Here is a 13,407-nt window from a genome sequence, read left to right on the forward strand (position 1 = left end):
CAAGACACTTCCTTTCCATTTAACTAATACTGGACGTCGTTTCTCGTTTCTGACAGAGCTACGGAGTCTGTGCGCTACAGGTATGAATCTGCTGTGTGTGTGGTACTCACCCTAACGAAGATTAGCACCTTGGTGTCACCAATGCGGTACTTTCCCTCGGAGACGCGTATCATTGGGAACTGCACGGGACACGAACATCGCTCCACCAGGTCCCGCACCTGGAAATAGAAGAAACACATGGTTAGCAAGTCCATACGGCACTCTGTCAAAGATTGTGAAAAATCCACCTAAGAAATTACATTAATTCACTCTGAGACATACGGGCATGAAAACTGGCAACTTTAGCAAGAATCAGAATTACGGTAGGTATACTGTGAGAATTAATACTGCCAGAAAAAGAAAAGAAAGCAGTTTTGTGCATGTAAAGAGGAAAAAAAATCTGGAGATGGAACAACAGTAAAAGTTATGGTGAAAGCAAAACTACATTATTCACAGAACGTTCGCGTACGAGCATGATAGCAGATAATTACAATAATGTTAGAATAATGCTAAAAAATTCACAAGCGAAGGAGGAGGGAAGAAGACGTGAAGAACTGCTATAGGTCCACAGCACACTGGGCCACCTGCAGGCTATCAGCTAAGTTACAGAAAGAAGCAGCTATTACCAAAATCCAGATTGCATGGGGTTTACTCGCATGGACATCAAGGACTCTGTCGCAGTAAAACATGTTTGCTAGCAGCACATGGGAATCAGGGAACATGCCCTACCCACACCACTTTGTTGGAGAGGATAAACAGCAAGGCTACGGCTTCTATTAGACCATGCAACGACAGTGAAAAATTGAGGGAGGAATTCACGAAATCTACTTTCTACAGTCTTGACACTAGACTGGGACGGAGAATGAACAGACGTAGATAGCATGCCTGAACCGCCTTCGATTCGCGGACGGCATTTATTTTGTTTGCTTCGGATCCAGCAAAACTTCATCAAAGGACGGAAGAACCAGAGTTAGCAAGTGAGACAGAAGGCCTGAAGCTTAAGAACAGCAAGACGAAAATAGTAAACAAACGGTAAGCCGTTAGGAGACTAAATACACTACTGGCCATTAAAATTGCTACACCACGAAGATGACATGCTACAGTTGCGAAATTTAACCAACAGGAAGAAGATGCTGTGATATGCAAAAGATTAGCTTTTCAGAGCATTCACACAAGGTTGGCGCCGGTGGCGACACCTACAACGTGCTGACATGAGGAAAATTTCCAACCGATTTCTCATCTGGTAAACTACCAGTACGAGGTTTCCTTCCTAATATGTGCACTTAAACGGATTAACTAAATCAGCCTTCTAGTGATCTCCGATCTCCAGCAATGCCATAATACCCGATAATAAGACACGTCCCAAACTTCGACAATAGGGTGATGTCAGAGGTAGAGGGATCAATATCTGTTCAACGACCCTGTGTTTTGTACACGTCACTAGAAAGTACTTCTTCAAAGAAGGAGAATTATGTTCAGTTTGATGAATCGGGTGATTTCCTAGGACAGGAAGCTGCTGGGGTTCCGGCCCCACTCCGCGGAAGGGATGCCAGCTGACACCTGCTGTCGCGCGAGGTATCTCGTGCAGTGTTTAACGCAGCTTTTTACAGTCGTCCGAGAGTGCACACGACAGAGCGTGGTCGGCGCGCGCGAGGGAGAACCCAGCGGCGAGGCGGCGCGGCGAAGCGAAGCGACCCGAGGCGACCCGAACACGGCCGAGCAGACGGGGCGCTCATTTTCCGGCTGTCTGCCCCTGTATGGCCGCCAGCGCAGCGTCTGGAGGCGGATTCCCGCGGGAGCACTCCGGCGGAAACCGACCACGAGAGCACGGCAGAGCGCGGCGAAGAGACGGCGGCGGCGGCAGAGCCCAGAGGCGCGGAGACCCGGCGAGGGCCGTAAGGAGCTTAGCGGGCCAGGCAGCGGGCGGGCCCGCATCTCGCAGCAAGGGGGGCGCCGAACGAACAGCTCTGCTCGCAGGAGCCTAATCTTCTGGAGCACTTACACTTTGAAGCAGGATCGCTACTGAAAATGCGGAGGGGAGACAGACAGAGAGAGAGAGAGACATGTGGAGGGCACACAGTATTAGTGACTAAGTAAGAAATAGAATCGAATCAAAGAAATACTTCCAATCCATATGTGGCATACAGCAAACCAGTGCTTAACACTATTGGTTAAAAACAGTCTTGGTTGCAATTTTAGTTTTTTTATTTTTCAACGACGCGTTTCGCCTTATTTAGACATCTTCAGGTTATCTTTTCTAGACGGACGCGAGAAGCATCAAGATCTGCATAACGCGTTCCCGTTCACAGGAGCGAGTAACAGTAACATGGGGGCTCAGGTAGTAAGCCGAACCAAAGAATTCGTCCGCGTCCCTTCAACCCAACCGCCCCGACACTGACTAAAGCGATTTACGTGTCCAGTGTCTTAGCAGTATCACATCCACCTTGCTCATAAGAATAGAAACAGAGAAAGACAGAGTACAATAAGCAACTGTAACATCCACAGTACTCGGCGTGATATACACTGAGGTGACAAAAGCCGCGCGACGCCTCCTAATATCGCGTAGTGCAGTAGCTCTACGTGGCATGGACTCAACACATCGATGTAAGCCCCCTGCAGTAGAAATATTGACCCATGCTGCCTCTATAGTCCCCCCTAACACCGAATCTGTTGCTGGTGAACGAACCGACCTCTCCATTACGTCCCATAAACGTTCGATGGGATTAATGTCGGGCATTATGGGTGGGCAAATCATTCGATCGAATTGTCCAGAATGACCTTCCAACCAATCGCGATTACAAGGTCCACTGTCATCCATAAAAACTCCATCGTTGTTTGGGAACACGATGTCATCCAGGAATGGCTGCAAATGTTCTCCAAGTAGCAGAACGTAACCATTTCCAATCAATAATCGGTTTGCACTTGAGGACACAGTCTACTCCATGTAAACGCAGCCACCACCAGCTTCACAGCGTAATGTTGACATCTTGGGTCCGTGGCCTTGTGGAGTCTGCGCCATAATCGTACGGGAAAATCCCATACCTCGGAGATGCCGTGTCGTATCGCTCGTGCGCCAAGACCACGTTCAAACTCAGTTAAATCTTGATAACCTGCCATTGTAGCAGCAGTAACGGTTCTAACAACCGCGCCAGACACTTGTCGTATACCGCAGCGACGTATTCTGCCTGTTTACATATCTGTGAATACGCATGCCTATACCACTTTCTTTGGCGCTTCAGTGTACCTATAATAAGCACAGAGATAATATGTAATGACCTTATCGTATTATCCGACAGTCCTTTACTTTGTCATGCACTACTTTCTCGTTCGTCAGTAAATAAGGTCTTTCACATGTTACGTTCAGCAGCACGGCAACGCATGCCCCTCTGTGATTTGAGGTATCTTACGCTGAAACACTAGTCTACCTTTACTCTTTTCCTTCTACAGTGCTACAGTGCGATTTCAGTTTTGCTTATTTTAGTTGTTGCTGTTTGTAGATCTGGCTAACGCTGCAGACGACACCTGACGCTGGTAATTTTATCAAAGCACGTCTTATCGGCTCTGCGGCAGTGAGCAAATGTCGAACCGCGACTGCGTTCAGCGCTCCGCCGGGAGGCGAAAACGTCGGGCGTCCCTGCGCAGGTTCGAGGATATCGAGGTGCGGTAATGTTTAACCCGGTGGAAGGCACCGTTAATAGTGAGACTAACGTAAGCGCACCAGACGTGGAGTTAGTCACGCTCAAGCCGTTAAACCTCCAGCCTTGATAACGGGTTCAGTTCGGCAAGGAATTTGTTCAGGAGCTGAAATCAGTCACTGATGACTGGATCTTGCGGATCTGCCAAACTGCAAAGTTTTACACGACTGCCGCCACTTTGGAAGAAGGGATTCTCCACAGGATACTCACGACGAATATGTACAGCAAAGGACGACACTTGTCACCGAGAATGTTGCAGCAAACGTCGTGGCTCATCTTCACGGTATGCAAAACACTGCACATATATCACAAAACCACTTCTTCTCTGATCTGTATTTCCCACACGCCGTAGGTTGAACGCCTCATTAGACCGCTGCTGCTCGCGACATCTTGCATTATTAGAGAACAGGCATAACAGTTACTTGTCGGACCACGTTACACGCCGCCAGCCAGCTATTTTTCAGTTCGTGTGTTGTTCGACCCACTGAAGATGTTCAACTGTCTCTGCTGCTGTGGACAACAGTACTTTTGTCACGTAAACGATATATGCGTTCACTGACAGAAACGAATAGTTACGAATTTTGGACGCGGTTGCCACTGATACGGCGCAACCGCCGTCGTCCGGTGGCTGTCAGTTATGATGTTTCCACGGCCAACGTTCTTACGCGATTTAACATCACGACGAATAGTACGTCGTTCCTTGTGTAGATACGCTGGACAGTCCACGTTGACACACCAATAAATCGAGCACCGTCATTCGTGGTACGGTCAAGCGCTCACGCTCCTTTCTGCTACGTTACTGCGCTGGTTCCTTACAACTGACTGGCACATCCAGCGCGCGCCACATCACTGCCACAACTCACGTCAGGGGCGAAGTGTCACGTGACCGCCTGCTGTCACCGGCCGGCTGGTGTGGCCGAGCGGTTCTAGGCGCTACAGTCTGGAACCGCGCGACCGCTACGGTCGCAGGTTCGAATCCTACCTCGGGCATGGATGTGTGTGATGTCCTTAGGTTAGTTAGGTTTAAGTAAAGTGCTAGGGGACTGATGATCTCAGATGCTAAGTCCCATAGTGCTCAGAGCCATTTTGCTATCGCCGCAGCACGGTCTACTGCGCTCCAGAGGGTGACTAATATTTCCCTGGTGAGCATAATTCGTGATGACAAAAAACACTTACAAGGTTTTATTCCGCGAGCATATATACGCGTGGCGACTTCCCGCTAGTTGCCTCGCCGGCCCTGCCGCTAAGACCCCTCCCCTGCACACACTGCAGTCGTGAGGCGGCGTGGACGGCAGACACAGGGCCCGCTACGCCCCACTACAGCAGACAGCGGGGAGCAGAGAGAGCACAGTGGAACAAGGCACACATTGTGTCCGCCGGCACTTGACGGAGGCGCGGCAGATGTCAGCATCGAGCTGCGCGCCTCAGCACACGCGTTCGACGTCCCCTCTGCCACGAGCTGGCATTAAAGCGGACCCATCCGGCGACTCCACCTGCTCCCTGAGGTAACTCTCTGTCGAGCGTTAACCAACTCGGTCATTCATCTTTCTAAATAAATGAATAATGCTTAACCTACCGAAAATGTACGAAGGGCTACGAAACATTACGAGTGTAAGTACGAGGTACAGGCTGCGCGCCATAGTCCCCAGCCGCTGATGGGGTGCCTTCCGATCTAGTTCTGTCGTAAGACCATGTTCTCAGGAAATTGATAGTTTTCACTTAAATTATTATTTACTGTGTCGATATCAACTGGCTAAACGTAGACACATCTGGAGGTTCAGTACTAAACAGTGGTTCTTGTGCGCATACTGCCGCCATATTGTGTTGTATACTGTATTATGATAAATTAATAAATAATCTGGTGAAGTCCATTTACATTTGACCTCAGAGTTCTTACTCATATCAACCATATCACTAACATATGCATTAAAACCTTTACAGAAATTGCGACTTCTGTTGGTGGACTGTGAATTAGTACATCTCAGTTATCGACTGACAGACGAAAAGAGTTAACACTAAGAAAATATTATTGATGATACTTTGTCATCTACATTCTCGCTCATATGGCTTAAAGAACCTGCAGGATGTATTGATATTTAAGCGCCAATATTCTTCTCCAGTTTTGCATGTTGTACATTATTAATTACATTGTTTAAGTTTGTATTATACGCGCCATAGTTTTTTGCCTCTAGTGTTCAGTTCAAAGAATGAATGGAGATGCACTTGGCGTACCTTGTTTCTGTCACGACACGAAGATCAGGACGATGCAGCTCTGCATTAACGTCGCTTTAGCAGTATACCTACTGCGTCCGATACCACGTGCGTTCTGATCTGCTTTGCTTACTCATACTTAGGTCAGCTAATGCGATTCTTTCCTTCAGCAAAACGAAATGATGGGAGATGGATAAGCAGATTATGTGTTGTGCTTTTCCCGATTTAATGAAACCCGTATCGTAAAAACGGCATACGGTCCACAGAGATCCACTCATTCATAGATTACGTTTTCATTTTTCAAATTAATTTTCATTACGCAATCACATAAGCAACACACAGTGCCGTAACCGATTTCGTCCAGCTAGTGGTCGTCTTCACGCTATCAGTAGGTAAATGGAAACAAAGAATCATTATAGAATATGCAAAATCTGTCAAGCTACTATCTACTTAATGACAAAAAAGAGTAGAATTATAGCCAAAGTGACATACTACATGCGGTGGCATCGCTCCCGTCGAATAATTTCGCTGTTTAATGTGTTCGCGTCGTCATTTACACTCGTCTACTCACTAAAAAATTCCTCCTTCCCAACTGTTCTACGAATGCTTATTTTCTTAAAAAATTGTTTACAAAAATCACATCCCATTACTGTAATAAAACCATAGATATAAACATGCATATATGTAACTGTACACACTGAAGCGCCAGGTGTCTGCCGCAGTTGTTAGATCGGTTATTGCTGTTAGAGTGGCAGGTTATCAAGATTTAAATGAGTTTGAACGCAGTGTTATAGTGGCGCACGAGCGATGGAACACACCATCTCCGAGGTATGGATGAAGAGGGAATTTTCCCGCACGACCACTTCACGAGTATACCGTATCAGGAATCCGGTGAAACATCCAATCTCCGACATCGCTACGGCCGGAAAAAGATCCTGCAAGAACGGGACCAACGACGATTGAAGAGAATCGTTCAGCGTGACAGAGGTGCAACCCTTAGATTGGTGCAGATTTCAATGCTGGGCCATCAACAAGTGTCAGCGTGCAAATCATTCAACGAAACATCATCGATATGGACTTTCGGAGCTAAAGGCCCACTCCTGTACCCTTGATGACTGCACGACACAAAGCTTCACGCCTCGCCTGAGCCCGTCAACACCGACATTGCACTGTTGATGACTGGAAACATGTTGCCTGGTTGGACGAGTCTCGTTTCAAATTGTATCGAACGGATGGACGTGTAGGGGTAGTGAGACAACCTCATGAATCGAGGGATCCTGCATGTCAGCAGAGGAGTGTTCCAGCTGTGGAGGCTACGTAATGGTGTGGAGCGTGTGCAGTTGGAGTGATGTGGCACCCCCGATACGTCTAGATACGACTCTGACATGTGACTCCTGTCTGATCACGTGCATCCATTCATGTCCATTGAGTATTCCGACGGACTTGGGCAATTCCAGCAGGACAACGCGACTCCCCACACGCCTACAATTGCTAGAGAGCGGCTCCAGGAACACTCTTTTGACTTTAAACACTTCCGCCGGCCACCAAACTGCCGAGACATGAACATTATTGAGCATATCTGGGATACCATGCTAAGTGCTGTTCAGAAGGGTCTCCACCTCCTCGTACTCTTACGAATTTATTGACAGCCTTGAAGGATTCATGGTGTCAATTCCCTCCAGCACTACTTCAAATATCAGTCGAATCTATGCCACGTAGTGTTGCGGCAATTCTGCGTGCTCGCAGGGGTCCTACACGATATTAGGCAGGTGTACCAGTTTCTTTGGCTCTTCAGTGTATGTATGTTCCACATGAAAAGGAGGTGGTGGGCAGAGAGAGGATGGACATGAATGTGGAGAGACAATGGAAAGAGGAGGAGATGGACCGAGACAGGTGAGAGGACCAAGTGACTAAGAGAGGATGGGGGACGAGGTGGGCAGAGAGTTGCGGAGGAAGAGATAAAAGCAGTGAGGAGGAGATAGGTAGGCAGCAACATATGTACTCGGAGGGGGAGGGAGAGATGGATAGAAGGGAAAGGAAGAGATGGAGAAAGAGGGCGGGGGGGGGGGGGGCAGAAAGAGATAGACAGGGAGTGGGGGTGGGTGTCTTGTCAAAGACAGGAGGAAGGAAGACATGGGCTAATACAATTGGAATAAATACATAGCCGTAAAACTATAAAATCTGCCGAAGTAGCTGTTGCTTTCGCGAATACTGTGCTTTCGCGAATACAGGCATAAAAAAAATGTGTGTGAAATCTTATGGGACTTAACTGCTAAGGTCATCAGTCCCTAAGCTTACACACTACTTAACCTAAATTATCCTAAGGACAAACGCACACACCCATGCCCGAGGGAGGACTCGAATCTCCGCCGGGACCAGCCGCACAGTCCATGACTGCAGCGCCTTAGACTGAATACAGGCATCCATGAATAGACAAAGGCAGAATTTCACTCTGTCTGCAAAGTCTTATCTTCTTGTCAACTGTTAGCTAGTCTATTCTTGACAGTGCACGGGGAATTTGACATTACTGCTTGAAGCATGTCCCTTTAGATATAATTGTATTCTCTTTTCATCATTCCGCAGATTTTAGAGACAATGTAATGCTTCTCTGCTCCTCTTTCTACATGTCGGCAGCCTGGAAGAAAGTGGTTAGGGTACTGGTTATTGCTCATTTGACTGTATGGTATAAAATGCAAAAAACAAAAAGAAGTTGGACTGAAGCAGGGCACGGAGAAGTTTGGAAAAGCCGGTATCCAGCAGTAGATGAGGAATAATTGATGATGATGATAAAACACTGTTCAGGAGAAGGACAAGGGCGTCTAGTTTGCATTCAGGTGCCGGCCGAAGTGGCCGAGCGGTTCTAGCCGCTACAGTCTGGAACCGCGCGACCGCTACTGTCGCAGGTTCGAATCCTGCCTCGGGCATGGATGTATGTGATGTCCTTACGTTGGTTAGGTTTAAGTAGTTCTAAGTTCCCGGGGTCTGATGACCTAAGATGTTAAGTCCCATAGTGCTCAGAGTCATTTGAACCATTTTTGCATTCACGGTTGCTTTCAGCTGCTGGTTACGTCGTTGTGGAGCGGGCGATTCCGGACGGCAGCGTGGTGTATAACACCAGCAAACGGACAGGGGGTGTGTGCGGACGGAGTTCAGTGCCCGCCTATGGCGGCAGGCGCAGCCGCCGGCGCCGGCGATGGCGTCCACTTGCTGTGGGCAGACGTGGCTCGCGTATTGTCGTGCCCCGGCCGCCCCCCGCCAACCGCCCTTATACGGAACGGGACGGGCCCTGCCCGTGGCGCTCCGTGACCGGAGAAAGCCCAGAGAAAAGCCATCCGGGAGGCGGTGTTCCCCAGACCACAGGGGGGAGCCTCCGCGACCTCGGTTAACGCCACGACCCCGGCTAAGCGCCGCGCCGCGCCGGCCCGATAAACGCACGACGCGCCGTCGGCGTCTGCCGACCGCTTGCGCAACGCAACAGCGCCACACCGGCGCTCTTCTCACTGCGTCCAAACTACGACCCGACTTCACAAAGTGTGACCGATCGTGGCTCAGGACGTCACCATTGACTAGTGACGTAGCGGACAAGTGACAGGCGACGTAAGCAACGCGCCGACTATACCTCCATCAATTAAAGAATTCGGTCTATGTAGAAAAGTAATTGGCAGACAGGATGAAGACAAGGAGCTTCACCGTTGTGTGTTGTGTTTAATCTCGCCCAAATTAAAGTCGCAAGAGGAACAGCAAAATTGAAGAGTGTAATGGCCTGCTAATGGGGGGAGGCAGGTTTCAGAAATTTGCCTGAACAGACTATGTAGCTCATGTGAGCGAGGCCGAACAAGGTCTCTGGAAGATGTACAAACTGGTCACCATAGCAACAAGAAAACACCATTACTTACCAATAAACGAAAAACACGACGTACACAAGTAGGCCACTCCCCATCAGTTCGAGCACCAGAGAAGTTGGTACAACTATTATAATGAAGTACCCATCAGCGTAAATAAAAGAATCCCTGCTGACTCCGGATGTCTATATACCCTCAGAGATACGTTCGAGTCTAAAACCAAATCACATTCCGCGAAAATCAAAATCTACAATGCAGTCACACACACTATTATTCTCTACAACTAGTTAGTTAGCAGCACGTCTGTACGATTAATCCAAATGACGTGGAACAGGTCATTTTACATTAATTACAGTCATACGTGTATATGGCTGAAAAGCCTTCTCCTTCACAAATCCTTCTCTTGCATACATTAATTTCTTACTTTCTAACAATATGGGTAGTAATCATTAACTCGCAATAGTACTAAAAAAATTGTAGATCAACAAGTGGCGAAATTTACATACGAATGTGTAATGTGAATGTAAGATAACTCGTTCCACATCATTACTGTTACTCGTACAAATGATCCACGTAACATGAAAGTAAGCAACAAACTTATTAGCCGTAGAGACCATGGTTCAGAATCTTGGACACTAACTGAAAGGGAGATGCAAAAGATTATAACGTTTGGAAGGAACCTGATGTGTAGAATTTTGAGCCCGCTGGGAACGTAGATACCTGGAGGAAAAGGAAGAACACATAGATCTATGAGTTCATGAAACAGCCCAACGTTTTACAGTACCGAAAGAGTACACGACTCCAAAAGGTCTGTCTCAATAATCCGTAGTCCAGAGACCCGACTTCCTGAGCGAGCTATCATTACCCACACGACAACAGACAGACCTGTGTGTAGGTCAAGAATCAGTTGGGAAGACAACAAAAAGAAAGATGCCGAAACTTTCATGTAGTCAGTTGGGAGAGAATGGAAACATTGTTCACGCAGCGCAAGGACCAACTGGACGGTGACCGCTATATAACTCACGATGTACAGTCAGCAACGAACAACGGAGCGTGCGACCATGTTGTAGGTCCACGTTTGTATGTGTACACAGTATGCCGCAGTGTGGGTTTCCTTAGCAGGATGCTAGTAATTCTATCACTTTAATAGTAAATAGTTTAAGACATTCTGCAGAGTAAAATATACCCATCAGCCAGAACATTTCCGGCCGGGGTGGTCGAGCAGTTCTAGGCGCTACAGTCTGCAATCGCGCGACCGCTACGGTCGTAGGTTCGAATGCTGCCTCGGGCATGGATGTGTGTGATGTCCTTAGGTTAGTTAGGGTTAAGTAGTTCTAAGTTCTATGGGACTGATGCCCTCAGAAGTTAAGTCCCATAGTCCTCAGAGACATTTGAACCAGAAAATTATGACCAGCAAGCGAATAACCCGTATGTCGCCCTCTGGCATGGATAACAGCGGCGATGCGTCTTGGTATGGAACCAATGAGGCCTTGGGAGGTCGTAGGAGAGAGTCGGCACCACATCTGCACACCTAAGTCACCTAATTCCCGTAAATTCCGGGAAGGCGACCATGAGCTCTGACGCCACGTTCAACCACATCCCAGATGTGTTCGATCGGGTTCAGATCTGTCGAGTTGGAAGCCCAGCACATCAGCTGGAAATCACCACTGTGTTCCTCGAACCACTCCATCATACTCCTGGCCTTGTAGAGAACATGGTTCAGAAACTTGTACACTAACTGAAAGGGACATGCAAAAGATTAAAACATTTGGAAGAAACCTGATGTGGAGAATTTCGAGCGTGCTGAGGACGTTTATACCTGGAGAAAAAGGAATAATACATAGTTTTATGAGTTCATGAAACAGTCCAACGTTTTTGACGAAAAATGCCACTGCCATCGGGAAACATTATCGTCAAGGAGGGGTATACGTGGTCTGCAACGAGTGTACAACACAACTTGGCCATTTTTATTCGCAAAAAGGAAACTTTAAGTATTTATCAGAATGAAACCGAACCGAGTATCGTAAAAAAATCAGTAGAGCTTGTACGGTTCCCCTTCCGTTCAAGCCACAGTTTATTTCATTATTTTTCAGTTCTACAGTTTTGTATCGTGTCTGCGGACACCACGTAGCATTCAGTGAGTAAAGAGGCACTGTGAAACGCACAGCATCGTCAGTAAGGCTTCAGCTGCCACTCTGGCTGAAGGAGCCGGTGGACCATACGACGCTCCCAGTGCAGGGTGGTGTGAGGTATGAGAACACCCTCTACATCAGCGGCGACGTACGTACGAAAAGCAGAATTATCCTTGCGCGAAACAAGTAATCTTGTTTAATAAGTATTTGCTAATAAAAGTCTCTTTTTCCAATACAGATATAAGCAGAAGCGTACACGTGATAAGTACGTTGTTACAATAGTGTTACAGTGTCACAAATCGATAATCTCAACAAATAAATGAGTGATGTCCAAGCTAAGGAAAATGTGCGAACGGCTACGAAATGCCGCGAGCTGCGCGTCATAGTCGCGGACAGGACGCCTTCCCATCTAGTTCTGTCGTAGGACCGAGCTCTCAGGAAATAGTTTTGAGTTAAATCATTACCAACTGTATCTTCATTACTAGTTCATGGAGCTCAGTAAATTAATATGTCATAATGGCATCCGTTTTGAACGTTATTCCGAATATTATAGATTACTGATTAATGACTTAGAATCACAGGATGCAGAACTGCACTTTACAGAGAATCCGACGGCGTTGACATTGCTTCTACTTTGGGAGCTTCTTGGAAAAACAGGTAGAAAGAATCGTTTACGACGACTCACCAAGTTAGTCCAAGGACGGATTGTCTTAACCTCCTCAAAACTCGGATGGACAAGCACGGCGAGTCATAGTGCACGCCTTTTATACCATTCTCTGCGGACTCGTCGGCTAATCTAAGATATTTCTGGAGGTTTACTAGAAGTACGGACGGTTCTTGGAAGTTGTAGTAGGGGGAAAGATAAGTAGTACGAATTAAAAAAACATATTTATCGCAAGGAAATACAGGCTGAAAAGCCAATAAATACACAAAACAAAAAAGTTTTGCATCACCCCGATTCCCAGAACTCCTGAAGATGGACGTTGATTGTGAGTATTGTATCAAAGACACAGTTCCTTTGACTGTTCAGAGACGTCACTAAACCCGCCCAAAGATGTAAACAACCATGCATGAGCAGCGCCTATTAGACACAGGGTGCCTGACAGCCGAACAGTTCCAGTCATTCCACCGGGAAGGAGGTACACGGCTCGTGTTGTCTGTAGTACAACCATGCCTAGACGGTCGATACCGCGGTTCGATCGCGTCCCTATTGTTACTTTGTCCCTAGAAGGGCTCTCAAAAATGGAAGTGTCCAGGCGTCTCGGAGTGAACAAAAGCGATGTTGTTCGGACATGCAGAGAGGCAGGAAATGTCGATGACATGCCTCGCTCAGGCCGCCCAAGGGCAGTGGATGACCGCTACCTACGGATTATGGCTCAGAGGAACCCTGAGAGCAACGCCACCATGTAGAATAATGCTTTTCATTCAGCCACAGGACGTCATGTTACTTCTCAAACTGTGCGCAATAGGCTGCATGATGCGCAAGCT

The 13,407-nt window shown here is 47.5% G+C and overlaps 1 protein-coding gene across 1 annotated transcript in view; it reads right to left on the reverse strand.

Moving 5' to 3' along the window:
• The window catches only part of LOC126419733 (GAS2-like protein pickled eggs), an 817,704-nt gene that overhangs the window by 95,066 nt on the left and 709,231 nt on the right, over positions 1-13,407 (reverse strand). The window contains exon 5 of the mRNA XM_050086911.1: positions 111-218. Within this exon, the coding sequence (XP_049942868.1) occupies positions 111-218 (108 nt within the window). The remainder of the gene's footprint in view (positions 1-110; positions 219-13,407) is intronic.

Source organism: Schistocerca serialis, chromosome 9 (genome assembly GCF_023864345.2).
Source record: "Schistocerca serialis cubense isolate TAMUIC-IGC-003099 chromosome 9, iqSchSeri2.2, whole genome shotgun sequence".
NCBI lineage: Eukaryota > Metazoa > Arthropoda > Insecta > Orthoptera > Acrididae > Schistocerca > Schistocerca serialis.